The sequence below is a fragment of the Maniola jurtina genome, chromosome Z (genome assembly GCF_905333055.1).
Source record: "Maniola jurtina chromosome Z, ilManJurt1.1, whole genome shotgun sequence".
Taxonomy (NCBI): domain Eukaryota; kingdom Metazoa; phylum Arthropoda; class Insecta; order Lepidoptera; family Nymphalidae; genus Maniola; species Maniola jurtina.
The window spans coordinates 2,127,417-2,145,212 of NC_060058.1; the positions used below are offsets into that span (position 1 = coordinate 2,127,417).

The 17,796-nt window shown below is 39.5% G+C and overlaps 3 protein-coding genes and 1 long non-coding RNA gene across 4 annotated transcripts; 3 read left to right on the plus strand and 1 right to left on the minus strand.

The window, feature by feature from the left end:
• The first annotated feature begins 271 nt into the window (after positions 1-271).
• Positions 272-6,269, plus strand: LOC123880370 (protein ABHD13). The gene is made up of 5 exons (XM_045928480.1): positions 272-712; positions 2,110-2,338; positions 3,403-3,596; positions 4,024-4,184; positions 4,859-6,269. The coding sequence occupies exons 1-5, from the start codon at positions 580-582 to the stop codon at positions 5,117-5,119; spliced, it is 978 nt and encodes a 325-aa protein (XP_045784436.1). The 5' UTR covers positions 272-579; the 3' UTR covers positions 5,120-6,269.
• Positions 6,270-7,537: 1,268 nt separating this feature from the next.
• Positions 7,538-8,167, minus strand: LOC123880391. Its single transcript, XR_006799232.1, has 2 exons — positions 8,126-8,167; positions 7,538-7,902 (listed from the first exon to the last, which is right to left on the minus strand). It is a non-coding gene; the product is annotated as an uncharacterized LOC123880391 (long non-coding RNA).
• Positions 8,168-8,247: 80 nt separating this feature from the next.
• Positions 8,248-17,242, plus strand: LOC123880362. Its single transcript, XM_045928465.1, has 10 exons — positions 8,248-8,331; positions 9,078-9,255; positions 10,035-10,267; positions 10,633-10,759; positions 11,350-11,539; positions 12,818-12,944; positions 13,178-13,259; positions 13,382-13,512; positions 16,645-16,735; positions 17,117-17,242. The coding sequence occupies exons 1-10, from the start codon at positions 8,287-8,289 to the stop codon at positions 17,200-17,202; spliced, it is 1,290 nt and encodes a 429-aa protein (XP_045784421.1). The 5' UTR covers positions 8,248-8,286; the 3' UTR covers positions 17,203-17,242.
• Positions 14,600-16,390, plus strand: LOC123880373. Its single transcript, XM_045928483.1, has one exon. The coding sequence runs from the start codon at positions 15,161-15,163 to the stop codon at positions 15,905-15,907; it is 747 nt and encodes a 248-aa protein (XP_045784439.1). The 5' UTR covers positions 14,600-15,160; the 3' UTR covers positions 15,908-16,390.
• Positions 17,243-17,796: the final 554 nt, after the last annotated feature.

The following is a 17,796-nucleotide window of genomic DNA, read 5'->3' on the forward strand; positions in this document are numbered from 1 at the left end:
TATTTTATTGTTTGTTGTTTTTGTTATTTTTGAACATTTTTTAAAAATAGGGTAAAATGTGCAAAATAAATAAATGAGAGGATAATAATCTTTATTAAGAGCAACCAGGGCTCACTTTGTTAAAAATATTTTATATAATGTTACCCGTGACGACTGTAATGCGGGAGTAGTTGTAACCATAGGCAATAGTTCGACTTTTTTTATTGAATATATTGACATTTGACAGATGTTTGACAGGTGTCAGGGTGTAGGTATAAAAAGATTATATTCACAAAATTGGTCTTTTTGCCTTCGTTTGAATTTTCATTTCAAATTTTATAACTTTAATTATATTAATTCATACTTTCTTACTTGATAAAAGCAAACTGCTGAACAGTATAAAATTCACTATGCAAAAGACAGCAAACTGCCTCGTTTTTATACAAACGTAAAGAAAGTTAAAATATTACCAACTAGGTATTTTATCGATAGTAATTTTGGCAAATTATTAGACTTATTAGATGAATAATGATAATATAAATATAAAGTTTTAATGTATACAAAAATGAAGATAAACGAATATTTTGAAAAATCAAGATAATGTATCACATACTTCGAGTATTACTGTACAGGCTATGGGTTGTGTCCACATTTACTTTATTTTCGAGTTTTATAATTTTTTGGTTCTACGGTGTGTTCGTAGCTTTTATGGTCCTAACGTTTGGAATTACGGGTAAGTAATATCAAACTTTGAATAAGTCTGTGGTCTCTTAAACAAAATTCAATCATTGGATGGCACATAATTAATAATTCAGTGAAATTTGATGGTTTTGTACATGGTGCTATTAACGTCAAGTGAATATGGTTATATGGATGGCACCTAATTAATAATTCAGTGAAATTTGATGGTGTTGTAAATCATGCTATTAACGTCAAGTTATTCACACACCATGGTTGAGTGAGTGGTTTTAAGCCTTACTTCAGTTCAAAGGGTCAAAGGGTGTTTACAGTATTATCAGGGCTATCCCAAGCGATTTTGAGCAAGGATAGCCTTGAGGTCGTATTGCAATAACAGCTATGATTGAAATAAAATTAAGCAGCATGCACAGTAGACATCATGCAATTCAACTCCTATAAGTTGTGATTTAATGAAAAGTAGTTCACACTAATAATTGTATTACACTGAACACATATAAGCCTAAGCATTAAGTACGAAGTCCTTGCAAGCATCTTACTGGAGTTACATTGCAGTGGGGAAAGAAAGAAAGAAAGTTCTTTAAACAGCAAGGAACAACAAGCTTAATATGCTTAGTCTACAAAAACAGACAAATCTGTATGGTGTGAGGTGCAGCATGCCATATGCACTGCCTGCCCTCCCAATACTGAAAAAAGCAACCAAACAAGCAATGTGTACCACCACCATGTAACACCACTATGTTTCAGTAGTGCTATGGTGTATTACTTGCTTTTGTTGCATATTTAGTATTAGGAAGGCAAGCTGTGCATATCACATGCTGCATGTTGTATCAGATTTATCTGTTTTGGTTGATTTTACCCAAACAGACAAATCTGTGTGAAATAATCTTGGTGTATATTTATCATGGACTTCTGCAATGTAATGCCTGCTTCTATTCAACAGTAAATTCTTTATATAAGGCAAATTTTGCAGATAAATCATACAAAAAAATGGACAGTGGAAGCTTATTATTAGGGTTCTATTGGCATCCTTTGAGTACGGAATGTAGAAAGTTACGTGGTGCATAAAATTTGCTCTCTCTGATGAGTAAAAAAGGAACAAGAGCAGAAAAGAGCTATCTGCCAGATCCATAAATAACAATCTACTCCTTTTTTAACCCACAACCCAAAAAGAGGGGTGTTATAAATTTGACGTGTGTATCTGTGTCTGTGGCACCGTAGAGCCTAAACTAATGAACCGATTTTAATTTAGTTTTTTTTGTTTGAAAGGTGGCTTGATCGAGAGTGTTCTTAACTATAATCCAAGAAAATCGGTTCAGCTGTTTGAAAGTTATCAGCTCTTTTCTAGTTACTGTAACCTTCACTTGTCGGGGGTGTTATAAATTTTTAATTTACACTTGTTTCATATATACATATAATATCATTGTTGCACAGGGATCCTGTACAACGCGCAGGACCTGCTGTTATACTACCCCAATGACCCGCCCGATTCGCGCGTGTTCGTACTGCAGCCCAGCAACTACAAGCTGCCGTATGAGAGCATCAAGCTCAAGACCAAGGATGGACTCAAGATTCACATGTTCCTCATACTACAAGCCACCGACAGCCACCGCAAGCCCACTATGATATTCTTTCATGGCAATGCAGGCAACATGGGCCAGAGGTGAGTTATTGATGCCTTCATTCTGCACTATATCCTATCTGCGAAATGAAGCGCTCTCTCTGTTATGTAATACCATACAAATGAGATCGAAAATCAGTGTTCGTTAACCATATCACAAACCTTAACTATGTTTTTGAATTGAATTTTGAATGTTTTATGAAAACATGTTAGAGATTGGTTGACGATTAAGTAACAGAGAGAGAGAGCGCTTTAATAGTACTAGCTTCATTCCACATAGGGAATATGTACATATATTTTTTTAAAGAATTTTAGCCATGCTAATCATGACTAATACTCCCCTTTCCCCTCCAAATAAGCGTAAAGCTTGTGCCAGGTGTGGGTACAACAATAGTGCAATGGGTGGGGTCCGCTCCCCAACCGTTGAGCTATCAAGGCTCTAAATTTCTCTTATATTACTCTTTTTATTCATAAATGAATTTGAAATCAAATTCTGTTAGTATTACACGGATTGCATTTGTCACGTGGGAGGCTAAGCCTACGTGGCTAGTTACCGGCAATGCTGTGCAACCAAGTGATGAATCCAATACATTATTACCTATACCCCAATAAGGGGTATGAGTTGAATAAAACTACAGTGCCCCTTCCAAGTTAGTCCGTTTCCATCTTAGGTTATTTATATTGAATAAGAACAGTGGTGAGTAGCAAGTACTGAGTACTGCTGCAAGTGGTGATGACACAGACAGTGCCTGTTCATACACATGAATACATATCTCTAACAAATAGATCTGTGGGGTAAAGGAGGAAATAGACAGTTCACTTGAGGCCTACAAACAGAGACTTGAGCGTCATAAAAACAGCTTAGCCATCCAACTTCTGGATGCTGGAAGAGGACAAGATTGGCCATCATATAGTTTAATAAACATCATCTTGAAAGGATGTTACATTTTTTTTTTTGATTTGCACATCCAGGTAGGATTTGCACATCCTAAATTGTGAATATTCAAGAATTCTAAATCTGTTTACAGACCAAGAACTGATTGCAAATAGAAGAGATAGATAAAAGAAAAAAAATTGCTAATACTTCTTTTGTTTTTGTATTGCAGACTGGCCAACGTCTCCGGGTTCTATCACAAACTGAACATAAACGTTCTTCTAGTAGAATACAGAGGCTACGGGTTATCAGAAGGCTCTCCGTCCGAGCAGGGACTGTATATCGATGCCCAGAGCGCTTTTGAATACATAATGCAGAGAAGTGATATTGACCACTCGCAAATTATAGTATTTGGCAGATCACTGGGTAAGTGCATTATAGCATATTATTCTGCTTACAAGACTTTCTGGTACAAGATTGTAGGCCTTTTAACGATACGCCAAATATGTTAATCGATACACCACCTACTGCGCAAGTTCAAGGTCGGAGACCTTTTGACTTTAGATCAACTGTAGCTTACATGAATAAAGTACCAGTAGAGTAGGTATAGTAAGTAGTAACACAAGAAACTCATTGATAAAGGCACTAGAAGGAAAGTCCAAATAAAGTCATTTGTCATAATTTAAAAAAAACAGTTATAAATTTTCGCCTCTGTCAGCAATCTGACTGGCTATTTTATTTTTTATTTTTTTAAATATCTCCACTGCACTCCTCCGGCAGGAGTTGGAGTCCTTATTATTCTTTATATCTGCAATGTTCTATAAAACTTTTATTATTTTCCCATGGGTGGCAGGCGGGGCAGTCGCCATCGACCTGGCGTCACGGCCGCAGTACCGCGAGCGCGTGTGGGCGCTCATCGTAGAGAACACCTTCACCAGCATCCCCGACATGGCGCGCGTCATTCTCAAATGGCGGTGCTTGGACTGGCTGCCGATGTTCTGCCACAAAAACAAGGTATCTTCTTACTTCAAATATCACTCTTTAATAACTCTGAAAAAGTAACTTCATCTTCTTTCGTATCGGAGGTTGGCAATCATTAACGCTAACTGGATTTGTTCACCAATGCCCTAAACAGTGACCTTGTACTCATGTTGAACCACTAGCGAAGGTTCTTAAGCCAGGATGTTCGTCTACGACTCTACGTTTATCTTTTATCTTACGTTGTGTTACAGCTGTAACAGGTCATATTTTGAGTCGTAAGCAAAAAGCAACAGTTAGTTTAATCGAAAAAAGGGTGAATCTTTAAAAGAAGAGTGAATAGGCATCGTGTAGGTAAACGCGTCCCATCTTAGGCCACATCATCACTTTTCATCCGGTGTGATTTTGGTCAAGAAGCGCTTGCCTATCACACTATAATATTATAAAGGCGAAAGTTTGTATGTGTGTGTGTGTGTGTGTTTGTTACTCCTTCACGCTAAAAGTACTGGACGGATTGGGCTGAAATTTAGAATGGAGATAGATAATATCCTGAATTAGCACATAGGCTACTTTTTATCCCGGAAAATCAAAGAGTTCCCACGGGATTTCGAAAAACCTAAATGCACGCGGGCGAAGTCGCGGGCATCGGCTAGTAATGTATAAAAAAGTTAAAAAAAAAGAATTTTGATGACGGCAATAACGTGTTGCAGTACCTGTCGGCGCGCAAGATGCGCGGCGTGCGGTGCGGCACGCTGGTAGTGTGCGGCTCGTTGGACGCGCTGGTGCCGCCGCGCATGGCGCGAGCGCTGCTGGCACGCTGCGGCGCGACCGTGCGGCACCACGCCGCGCTGCCCGGCGCGCACGATGACACGTGGACCTGCGCCGACTACTACCCCGAGCTGCAGCGATTCCTCGCGCAGCTGCCGCCGCTTACGCCGCCGCGCCCCGCCTGCGCCGTGCACACCGTGTGACAGTGCCCTTATGTCGTAGCTCTACTGTAGTGCGCGCAAAACAAGTAGTCCAATCTGAATACGAGGCGTATAAAAGAACGAAAGAAAAAAATAGTTGGACTCGCACCGCACCTTCGTACAAGAAATGCTTAGTCTTTTTTTTGTGATGTACCACAAATTCATAGTTTACGGATTCTTCCCTTTGTGCTATAAGACATTGCTATCTGTCAAATTTTAAGATTCTAGGTCAATGACTCAACTCTATAGACTTTGTTTCCCTTGACAGACACGACAGACAAGCAAACTCACACGACGAAAAAAAAGGAACCATAAAAACGTTTATTTTTGTAAGTAATGCCTATACACACACTTGTTATACCTAAGAGTTGGTTATCCCAGCGCATCCACCACTTCAGCATTAAAGCTATAAAATGGCTCGTGCACACAACACGAAAAAAAGGTATCACTATCAGCATAATGCTGTATGCCTTGTACATACATAAGAGCACATGAGTATGATTGCACTTGTACAACAAGTTGTAAATAAAATTAAAAAACATGACTGCCTTGCCACAAAATGAACTAAAAAGTTTTTTTTTTACGTTTAAAGATGGTGTCATACGGCCACCATACAGATTTTTTTTTTAAATTTATAACAAGTTCACTCAGGATGATGTCAGGATTCTAAATATACCTCATGTATATACATGAACACTGAAAACATTAGGCACACTTTTTTTCGGGCGAAGAAAACAGATCTCAGCAGATACAGACTTGTGTATTAAATCCTAAATATATGATCTGTCCACACCACCTTCAACTGCAACTTCAGATCGGACTACTTGTTTTGCGCACACTATCAATTTCAATAATTGTAAACAGGTCCTTAGTTACGCTTACTTTACTTTAGATATCAATATTTTATTTTATTAGATTGATTTGCCAACAGTTAAAGACACAAAATGAAGATAAGTTCATTTTTTTATGTAATATTTTATACATTTTCGTTAGTGACACACTTATTTTTTAAACTACGATAATATCTAAGTTTAGAAAAAAATGTTCTACTAATTGACCAATGTTTGTATAATGTTATCAAATTTTTAGCTAAGTATATAATTTGATTTATAATTATTGACGTAATGTTTTTATCAACATTTTATTATTAGGATAGGACATTTTTCTTATTTAAATTGATTATGTGTATAGGTTTTAATAAATTTCAAATAATCAATAATTTTAAATTATGAATTAAAATTTTATAATAAATTATTATAAAATTATTTTACATATTTATTTTACATACTAAATTATTTTACAATAATTATAACTAACCTACAGATAATGATTTAACAATAATTTTATTTACTGCACAATTATTATTCTTTCTCAGCTACAACAATTTTGCACGCTGAGTTTATTATTAATTATATTATTATTAGTAATTGGCAGAATGTGTCAAATAATGTTTTTTTATTTGTTGTACTTACATTTGACAAAATAATTTCATTCCATTTAAATGATGAATGAAAAATAAAAAAGCAATACATATGCATATTGCATAAAATTTCAACACTTTCTACTGGCTTTTGATGACGTGTTGCCTATTCACTAAAGCAACGATGAACTAGGTATCCACCTATTTTTATAGATAGGGACTTAGGTCCTATGTACAAATAAAATAATTATATTAATTATTTGCTGATCCGCCCCGACTTCGTATGTCCAGGCAGAATTTTTCTGTACTTTAATTATTATATGTAATTCTACTATTATATTGTTACCATGTAAATCACCCTGGTAAAATGATCTATAATATAATAGTAAAAGCTGTTTTAAACTCCTCTTATAAGTTATTTCTAGCTGATACAAGTGTGGAATAAAAGGGATGATGCCTCACTTAGTCAAAACAACAAGTTTTTATCAAACGTCAAAACGCTCGCTTAGTATGGGAACTTGTATGAAATACATAGATGTGTAACTTCGTCTTCTTTTTGTCTTATTTTTTAGTTAAGAGGGCTCTCTCCGTCACTCGCTCCATACAAACGTAGTTCCAATTTTATTTGAATATTAAGCAACCAAAGTCAAACTAATATCTATGCCTGTGGTTTTCCAGATTTCTGTCAAAATATTCGGTTTCAGAGTTACGCGGTCTTAAAAATTCACATACAAATCTTTGAGCCTCTGTAATTTTAAAACTACATATTTTTAGAAAAATCTAAAACACCACAGACACAGATATTAGTTTTTCTAGAATATGTCTGCAAAATTTCATGGACTTTGGTTGCTTAATATTCAAATGAAATTGGAACTACGATTGTATGAAACGAGTGACGGAGAGAGCCCTGTTAAATCGATAATTTATAAAATGGCTAAAAACTAAAAACAGTAGATATGGATTTTATGAATTTTGGAAATAATATATTTTTGACATAGGCATCATCCCGCTTATATTTATTAACACGTTCCGTATTACATTTATACAATCTTATTTCTTGTGTAAAGCTGTAATACTTTACTGTAATCTAAAATTAATACTTTAAAAAAATGTTTGGACTGGCGAGTTCTATTTTGAGCTTGTACCGTGTTACCACCGGATTATCTTGAAGTAGATTAAGAAGTACGATGACGCGATGCACATTATACTTAGTTTACTTGCCTTACTTCATACAGCTTTCATAGGTACGACTTTCATAGAATCTTCCAATCCTCATTTGACCCCAGGGTGGATTTGCCCAAAACTGTTTGGTGGGCCTTACAAGGAATTCATTTTCTGAATTTTAAGTTTGTAAGCTTTACAGTTCCTGAAATTTCGTGACTAGCCAGTCAGTTAGTGGTATTTGCTATATTTAGATATATAGAATATGCAATTATATTTTTTAAAGATCAATAGTGTTGATACATACTAAGTTACAGTTTTATTAAAAATCTAGGTATATCTAAATTGCTGTAAAATGAAATAAAGAATATTTTTTTAAATGACTTCGTATTATTTACCCGTTTTTACTTGACTTTTACTCTACTTACTTTTATAAATAACGAAGGTCTGCCCTTTGCGAGTATTAGTTCAAAAGTTATTGCCAAATTAGTTTAACAAGTCGGTGTACAATCGCTTTTAGTGCCGAGCCAATTATTTTTACCGATTGATGGTTTACGTTTTGTTTTAGTGGAAGGAGAACACGGATACGATGTGGTTTGTATTGTGCTTGTTGCTCGCTGTTTGTGTTACAAAGGTTCGTATTCCATCGTAGGTACTTTCCGCCAATCGGAGTAGTATACCTTTACTCTGTTTTTATTTATTTATACATAGCAAGATTGAGATTCCTACCTGCACTAGGAAATACCTGTATGGCAGAAGATAGGAGTACAAAGTTTAAAGTTTTCTTAATTAATTTCTAATATTCAAACTTAACTAGGCTAAAATTATGGATGACTGTGTGTGTGTGTGTGTGTGTGTGTGTGTGTGTGTGTGTGTGTGCACATGTGTTTGTTTATGTGGGTGGCGTGAGAGTGCGTGTGCGTGTGTGTGCAGCCTTTCATTTATCAGTAGGTAACATTCGCTGCTACAAGTGTGTGTGTATATGCGCGTGCACTAACTTATTTCCTACCTAATAACGAGCTTTAGATGAGAAACTGCTGGAAACATGATCTCAAGGACAGAAGTTGTCGTCGATGCTGTGCCGATAACTTCAATAATTCTAAGAGCCATCCACCGCCTTTGCACTGGATTGTAAACCTCATAATATTATGGCATCATAGTTTGAGACATCATCAGTCCATTTTGAGTTATCGACTCGCGGCTAAGATTTATAGTACTTGTAACGCTTTTTTCAGTTAAAACGAGACAGATAATTTGCTGGCGATACAACGCTGTTTCGTCTAACAGTGTCTTAGAATTGTGCAGTTATTGGTGAGGTTTCTTGTGTAGGTGAGAATCCAGTAGGTATATCTATTCTGAATTTTATAATTTTGCGGACAGGGCGCCGGGGCCCGCGCGCACTACAGTAACATCTCGCACGCGTTCACAACGCCGGCTGACGAGATCGGACCTATGCTGCCTGATGACGGCATGCAGGCATCCACCGTGGTCGCCGGCCTCATGCCCGACTCCTTCGCCGAGATGTTCAACTTCCTCGACGGTGACAGCTTCGGCATCGGTACGACTCCCTCCATCTGTAGGACGAGTTATAAAGACGCGGCGTGAGCAGGGTGCCCGATACCGTGAGCACTACAGCAACATCTCACGGCTCACGACGTCGGCTGACGAGATTGGGACCATACAGCCCGACGACGGGTGCTGGGGTTCTCTGTGGTCGCTGGCCTCATGACACCTTCGCCGAGATAAATATGGGGTCACGATATCGGGTATGGGTAGGTACTCGAAATAGCCATTAAAAAAAAAGTGTTATTTCTTGTACGATAGTACGGTACCCTTCCTGTGCGAGGCCAACTCGCATTGCCAATTTTTTTACATTTTAATGTTTTTGATGGCATCCTTTTGTCGCTGCGCAAACGCAATGGGCCAATCTGGGGCGACGACGTGTGCATTGTCGGTGGTGTGGACACGTACGAAGCGATCTGCTTCCTCGTTTCTAATCTGAACTGCTAGAATATGAAACGCCCTTCCGGCATCAGTTTTCACTTCCACTTTTAATATGGGTACCTTCAAGTCAAGAGTGAATAGGAAACTTCTAGACAAGCGCCTCACGAGCATTCGCCACTTCTCCCCGCCCAGGGACAAATGGCGAATGCTCGTGAGGCGTGTAACATCTGCCCTCAAAGACGTTGCTTCATGATGACCACGACCGCTCTGTCAAGAGTGACACGACAAAGAAGAAGAAGACAAGCACGCTCTATGTAAGGCTGCATCATCCCTCGTTAGCAGGTCTGATTGCAGCCAAGCGCTGGTCTGTAAATTAAAAAAAAACGCTCGCAGGGCCCATGCACGAGTTCGTGTACGGCTGGCAGGCGATCGCCAACACGATGAGCATGAAGAACAACGTGGAGGTGCGCAAGCGCGCCGGCCTGCAGCGGTTCGCGCTGGCCGGCATCAACGGCATCACGCTCGTGTCGCACGGCGGCGCCACGGAGATCATGATCAACGGCACGCGCAGCTACTGCTTCGGCGGCGTGGCGCGCCCGCCCGGCCGCCGCAGCGTCATCTGCAAGGTACGCCGCATATACAAAGATACTCTGTGACCTGGTATTATTTCGGCCTACATCGAGGTTGGTGGATTGACCTTGATCGCTACCGAAATTGATCCGCCGGCATGGAACCTCCTCGAACCTTGATACCCTCTAACCTTGACTTTCTCCGACCTTGACTCTCCTCTGATCTCAAGGCCGTCTGACCTCTACTCCCCTCTGACCTTGAGGCCCTCTGACTTTGACCCCGGCCTTGAACCCTTATGACCTTGATCCTGACTGACAAGTTTCTCTAACCAGTAATACTTATAAGGTGTGTTCTGTGCTGATATCCCCCCTCCGCCACTCCTCCTAGCCCCCGGCTCGCTAACACAGCCTTCCGCTTCCAGGGCGCCATGTACCAGGAGGGCCGCTTCTCCTGCAAGGTCCCCTACCTCCGCTACCCGACTGTTCTGGGCTACCGATACTGTATCGACCGGTATGCTTCCGTCGCCACTCTTGACGGAACCTACAAGAGTGAGTTCCTATTTAATCGTTAGACGCACTGCACTCTTAGGAGTTCTGATGCATTCTGATATATAAATTCATCTGGCATGAATTTATCCCAGATCTCCCATTGATTCTTAATTTTAAAACCAGAGTTTCCTAGAAAAGCGGTACCGCCACACAGCGGCCGCCCATGCGACCGCCACAAGACTGTCACTGTCAAACCTTCAATACAATGGATCATTATTACTACTGGATTGTGATTTAGCTAAACAAAAATAACTGCAAAATTTATTCCGAAATTCGATAAAAACTAAGATTTAAATGTTATCAGCATTGTTGTATCAGTATATGATTTTTATAAAAGTGACTACCTATGTTATGTATGTACGTATCTTGTAAGATAAATGCGAAACTTGATTATTATCAATATATCAATTTTCACGTTTGTCATCCAAAATAAAAACTTCCTCCAGGTATTATTTGGTCTGAATTGTTTATAGTCGTATGATGTCAAACTGCTCTTTATGGTCGACCTTACATTGCGGCTGCTATATTATATTACGGCTCAAGTTCGACTTCTTCATCGAAATCGACTTTGTCATTCCGATGTTTCGCAGCCACGTACTGTTCCCGAGGGGAATCGATCCCGAAGTTCCACTACGACTACATCTGCGAGCGCAGAGACGTGAAGATCAAGCGCGTCAACCTCACCGACCCCAACGAGCGGTTCAATATCCGCAACCCGATCGTGCGCCGCGCCGAGTACTACCGCGCGCCCTACGACATCCTCAAGGCGTGTCCCGATTGGTATAACTTCATTGGCTTCACTGTGTGCTTGCTATGATATTTCACATCTCGCATGCCGTACCAATGAGAGCTGGCACGTACAACACGTTCACACAGCAGGCTGCGTAGCCACCAGCAGGCGGCGTAGCCACCACTGAAGAGGGCCATCGCCCTGACCAGTCACCCCGGGACCCGAAAGGGTCCGCATGGACGACCTCGAGTGTGTGCGTTCACACATTGTATGGCATCGACGTTCACGCATCACACGCTTGTGTAGTTTCTATGTATTACACAAGCGCTTGTGTCCTGAAAAGTATCTCTGCCCGCACGTGGCCAGTTTATGAGCGTCACAGAGAATTTTTTTCTAGAACTACCATTATGAAATACAAAAAGATTTATTGTTTTTAAACTCACCCGGATTAAAAATTACTAAAATTTCCAGAAATGTGTTATATGTAGCATATAAATATAGATGATATTTATATCAAAAGTCGCGCTACGCAATGCGCCGAAAATAGCTTGGGTGCAACCTCGTTTAAACAATAAAAATATTTTTTTAGAATACATCCTGTATAATAAAATTGCGTCTGTGTGAGCACTGTAAGCAGCTTTTGCTAACTGATCTAATTTACGTATTTATGAGATACTGGGGCCTCTCCCAAGGTGGGAGATATAAAGAATACTACAATTCCTTATAACTTCATTTATTATAAACATGCGTGTAACCAATAAGGGGACGGAGTACAGACTGTCCATAAAATCTTCTATACAAATAAAATTGTAGAAAAGTGGTGTCTGTACAATGGAAATATATAAAAAAAGTAGCAGGGGTTGTTATTATATCGATGCCAAACCCGAAATTCTAATTAATTTTTTTTTGTCTGTTTGTCTGTGTGTTTGTGCACGCTAATATCAGAAACGGCTTATTGGATTTAGATACGGTTTTCACTAATATATTGTAGTAAGCTTCACTTAACATTTAGTGTTTATTTCATGTCAATCGGTTCATAAATAAAAAAGTTATGTAAATTTAAAGAATCACTGCGAACATATTTTTTAACGTACAGAGTACGTACTACACGCCTCGCGCCTGAGCGTCCGTGGCTATATAAAGCGCGGTCACTATTCCACGCGAACGAAGTCGCGGGCACAGCTAGTATGGAATAAAAATGTAATTCTACGGCGGGCGCGGTGATCCGCTGACTCAGACCCAAGCATCATGTCTGTGTCTCTACACGTAAAAAGTATGTCACACCTAACTCATTGGCGGATAGAGTGGTGTTACTTGTGCTGTCACAGGTACGGCTGCAACCTGCGCATCTCGCCGGACTTCATGCACCAACCGCTCCCCGCCCTGTTGGACGTCAATGAGACGGCATTCGTCGGCCACGGCGGCAAGTACTGGCTAGCGCTCTACTACACCCAGGTGACCGACCCAGTTTATAATAGGACCCGCAAATTACCTTTTTTTGTTGACGAGGGGTAAATCGTCGAATATTTATAATATCTTTGCGATCTAGTCTCTTACAGTTTATTTTATCAAACAAGGAACGACCTCATATTATATACCTTAGAGGTCTTTTGTAAAGACTTCCAAGTTACGATCTCTCGTACATCTTTCCCCCGAGAAGATCATTTTTATTTTATTGACGTTTTCAGCTTTCGACGTACGCTATCTACTTTCAAGCGCACAGCGAATACCCATGGCAATCCAACAGGCCGATCGTGTCCGTCGATAAGGGTGCGTCCTTTTTGTGTGTGTTTGTGTAATGAATTTAATTATTTTTCACTATTTAGTGTTTGTGGACATTGAAGTCGGTTTTTATTTATTTATTGTTTTTTTAAAGCACGACTTGTTTCCAGGTGGTATTTGGGAGCAACTTCTAAAAGCGAATATCGGTCCAGACATGAATTTGCACTACAACTTGAACGGCATATACAATAGATACCCCGGCGGAGTCGTCATGCCCGACTTGATGAGGAATGATGGACAGGTTGGTACTGTCAGCCGAGATTTCCCAGTCCCATGCATGGATAACCAAATATCACAAATCACACCACACTAATGTCATAAAAGGACGTACGTGCGTTCGCGCATGTGTGCTGTGCGTGCGTGCGTACGCTTGTAGGTTTGTTAGGCCGGGTTCCCACTATGCCGGACCGGCAGATCTCCCGGTCCGGTAAAATTGCCGGAAGGCCTAGTGGCGGTACAAATTGTATGAAGCTATTCACATGATCCCGAGTCTGGCTTTTTCGCCGAGCCCGGCATTTTTACCGAGCGTTTTGTCACTACAAAATGCCGGCAAAATCACCGGACCGGAATAATGTGAACCAGTTCGACCCGCGTTCCCCGCCCCGCCCGTGTTCCCCGCCCCGCCCGTTCTCCCCGCACTTCATTCGGCTCGCATTTTCTGAGTAAAGTAGACGTGTAGCATGAGCGACATACAAATAGAAACTTTAATTACGCTTGTCCAAGAGAGACCTGTTCTGTGGGACAAGACCGAAGATGTCTATAAAGACAAAAACTTAAAGTTAGCAGCATGGCGTGAAGTATGTTTAATACTGAAACCAAACTTCGATGAACTGGAAAAAAAAAGAAAGAAAACAGTACGGTGAGTTTTTTAAATATTTTTATTGATAAAAATGCATTCACAAATTTTAATTTATAGCTGCTGCCTGCCACGGAACGGAACCAATATCCGAAACAAAATAATTAGTAAATGCTGTCCGTATAGCATTGGCATTAGGGCCACCTCGAGTCGACCCATTTCGATCCACGGGTCTCGTTTCTTGTTCTTGTCCATTTTCTATATTTTGGTAACTTTCAAAATTTATACCGTCTTTTTCTCTAACAAAATTATGTAAGACTGTACAAGCTTTAATTACTTTAATTGCTGTGTCTACGTTCAGATCTATAGGCCGATGGAGTATTCGCCACTTATTTGCTAGAATACCAAAAGCGCACTCAACGTACCTTCGTGCTCGACTTAATCTATAGTTAAAAATCTTTTTATCATTATTCAAATGTGTGTGTGTGTGTGTGTGTGTGTGTGTGTGTGTGTGTGTGTGTGTGTCATATGGACGTAGGAGATTAGGTGTTAAAGCAAAGCCTTCATCGCCAACTAGTATAAACGGTAATTCCTCGTGCATGTTTGTATGAAGTGGTCGAGGCTTTGGTACATTTAAAGTACCATCATTGATTTTTTTCCAAAATATACTATCCTTTAATATAGTGGAATCGCATTCCTTGCCATACGAGCCCACACTGATAAAAATAAATCGGTACTCTGAATCGACAATTGCCATTAATACAAAAGAATAATATTCCTTGTAATTAAAGAACATAGAACCACTCTTGGCTGGCTTCAAAATTCTAATATGTTTGCCATCTACTGCTCCAATACAGTGAGGAAAGTTGGCTTTTCTTTCGAATCTTAAAGCGATGTCCTCCCATTCTCTCTCAGTATCAGGCAGCTTAAGAAAATCTGTCTGTAGGCTTTCCCAAATGACGTTGCTCATTTCTTTTATTATTTTACTTATTGTCGAAACGCCTACTCTGTATGAGTAATGTATTTCTTTGAATGAACATCCTGAAGCTAAATATCTGAAAAAAGTATATTTTGTTACTACATATTACATTATATGTCACCAATAAATAAATTCAATTCTGATATTTTTTTATTTATTTCAGGAAAACTGGTTTCAACTAAATGGAATAATATACGAGATTCATGGCTTAAGACGGTGAAAAAACAAAAAGATGAGTCTAAATCTGGATCTTCGGCCAAAAAGACACGAAATTATTTATATCACGAGCAATTAATGTTTTTGAAAAAGGTCTCCGAACCTCGACCGCCTCATGAGTCGGGTTCAAAAAAAGCAAGAACCGAGACTGAAGTAGGCATGGAATCAGATTTTCGTTCATCTTTAATTAAAGATAAAAGAACAATTGATAATAAAGAAGTAAATGAGAAGATGTCAAAGTTTTTGGATTCCAGAATGAACCCAGAAAAAGAAAACCATCATCTTTCTTTTTTCAAAGGCATTATACCAGTCTTGAACACTTTAACTATCGAAGAGACTTTAGAATTTCAAGCCAGCGTCCTGACAATGTTGCAAAAAATTAAAAGTAGGAATTATGAGAGAGAGAATTACGGACATTGGCGTCATTATAATCAGATGACCGGACCAGATCAGTATACTCGCTCTGGATACTACACACATCCTAATCAACAGGCGACACCTACGCAAGATCAACACTCTGGATACTCTACAACACCTATACCATCAACTTCTTCCCAAATTCCAGTGAATCCAGTTTCGCCAACAGCATCTACTCATTCCATATACTCCCAAGAGTCAGAATATTTAGATTTTGAAGGGTTTTAAATTTGAGTACAAATAAATACTTAAGTGACTAATTTGCATTTTTAATTAATAATTATTTATTGTCAAAAGAACACACACACACACTTTACCTTAAACAAATGGCCAATCTTTGTTCTGGGCAAATACATTCTCTAAAACTTGTATTTCGTACTCTTATGCCTGGTGAAAGTCGTCCCAGTAAATCGTCAAAAGTGGTTGTTGTCATTCGAAAATAATTGAAGAACTTTGATCCGTCACTTCTAAGTTCACCCATCAATGTTTCAAATGTCCCTAGTGTAAATCTTTCCCGTAAAATAGGATGTACCCAATACTTTCTTCTTTTATTTTGCCTTCTGTACCACCACCACCACAACACAACAATTTCGTCGTCCATTGTGGGCACAGGTCCAAATTCAACTGAGGTGCTTTAAATGTGAACACTCTGTCCGGTGTCCGGTTTCCGGCAGATCTGCCGGTCCGGCATAGTGGGAACCCGGCCTTACTCTTTAACGCAAAAACTATACATTGTGTAAAAGAGTAACAAACATACACGCACACACACACACACATATACACAGACACGCACGTCATTTAGTGTGATGGTATGCAGGTATTATCTACTGGATAGATTTGGCTAAAATTTGGAATGAAGATAGATTATTTACCTTGGAAATCTGTCATTTTTTACTATACTGTCATATAGATTTCAGCCCGAAGTATGCTGTAAGTTGCAATGAAGTTCTGAGTATTTCAAACAGGTTCAACCATCGAACTTCAGGACCGAGGTGCGCGACGGAGCCGCTGAGGACATCGCTATCGGCAACGCGCATGCGGGTGCGGACTCTCCAGGTGAACTCCTCCATTTAGTCAGGGACTTCTTCTTCATCGTAGCACTCTTGGTAGAGCGGTCGTGGTCATCACGAAACGATGTTTTTGGGGGGATTAGTCAGGCTGAAATTAATTAGGGTCCCGCCTAATTAGATAATCAACTAATCGTCATTTTAGGTAGGTACTAGGTCAAAATTTCAGATTTGTTACTCATTACTCATTTCTTCTCCGAGCTAGAGACAGACAGACGGACACAACGACCACGACCACTCTGCCAAGAGTGCTACGACAAAGAAGATCGAATATGATCTGTGGATGATCGTGGATGATTCTGAATCAACCCTCAATATATTGCAGATGGACAAAAAGTAACTCTGTATAATATTTCCTTTGTATTGACAGGCGGTGAGGTGAACGCGGGCGGCTATAAGTTCATACACGACTCACAAATACAAGCCAATTTCGAGCATGGGAAGAATTTGTCATAAATACGTGCAAATTAAGTAATTAAAAATATAATTTACCTACCTGTTTACCTACTTATTTTCTAAAGTGATAACTTCTTTAGGCACATCATCGGGCGATTTTGGAATGGGTAAAAAATTCAAGGTCGCGTCTACGGCACGCTAATTTTTACAGCATAATTATAACTAGCTATTACTTACCCTTTTTGTGTTAGGAGGGGAAAATCCTCATAAACATAGTATACCTACCTATCTTTTCAAAAATAACATCATTCCGTAGCTCTGTTACGGCGTTATTGAAAGACAAATGCGTGAAAAATAATATTATGCTATTCCGAACTGTTTGTTTTTTTTTTTCGGGAGGAAAGTAGCCCTTATCACTTGCTAGGCCTCAGGCCTCAGCTATGTTTATGCAAAAAATATCTAAGGCAAATTTCGCTTGATTGGAATCGTAATGAAAATAAAACAGCACCCTTGTGAATCGATTCAAATCGAAATTGGATTGCCGCATATACCTACCTACGCTAATGAGAAACCTACCGTATGCCCTATCATCTTAAATGATGTGCTCGAATTACCGCATACTTATTACGGCAATTGTTGTATCAATGGCAACAC

Bases quoted from the DNA above. Each gene is read 5' to 3' on its own strand.
- LOC123880370 (XM_045928480.1), top strand. From the start codon at position 580: ATGTATCACATACTTCGAGTATTACTGTACAGGCTATGGGTTGTGTCC. The intron at 2,339-3,402 runs GTGAGTTATTGA...TTTGTATTGCAG, and splicing joins GCAGGCAACATGGGCCAGAG to ACTGGCCAACGTCTCCGGGT. The intron at 3,597-4,023 runs GTAAGTGCATTA...CATGGGTGGCAG, and splicing joins AGTATTTGGCAGATCACTGG to GCGGGGCAGTCGCCATCGAC.
- LOC123880362 (XM_045928465.1), top strand. From the start codon at position 8,287: ATGTGGTTTGTATTGTGCTTGTTGCTCGCTGTTTGTGTTACAAAG. The intron at 10,760-11,349 runs GTGAGTTCCTAT...GATGTTTCGCAG, and splicing joins TCTTGACGGAACCTACAAGA to CCACGTACTGTTCCCGAGGG. The intron at 12,945-13,177 runs GTGACCGACCCA...TGACGTTTTCAG, and splicing joins TAGCGCTCTACTACACCCAG to CTTTCGACGTACGCTATCTA.
- LOC123880373 (XM_045928483.1), top strand. From the start codon at position 15,161: ATGTCACCAATAAATAAATTCAATTCTGATATTTTTTTATTTATTTCA.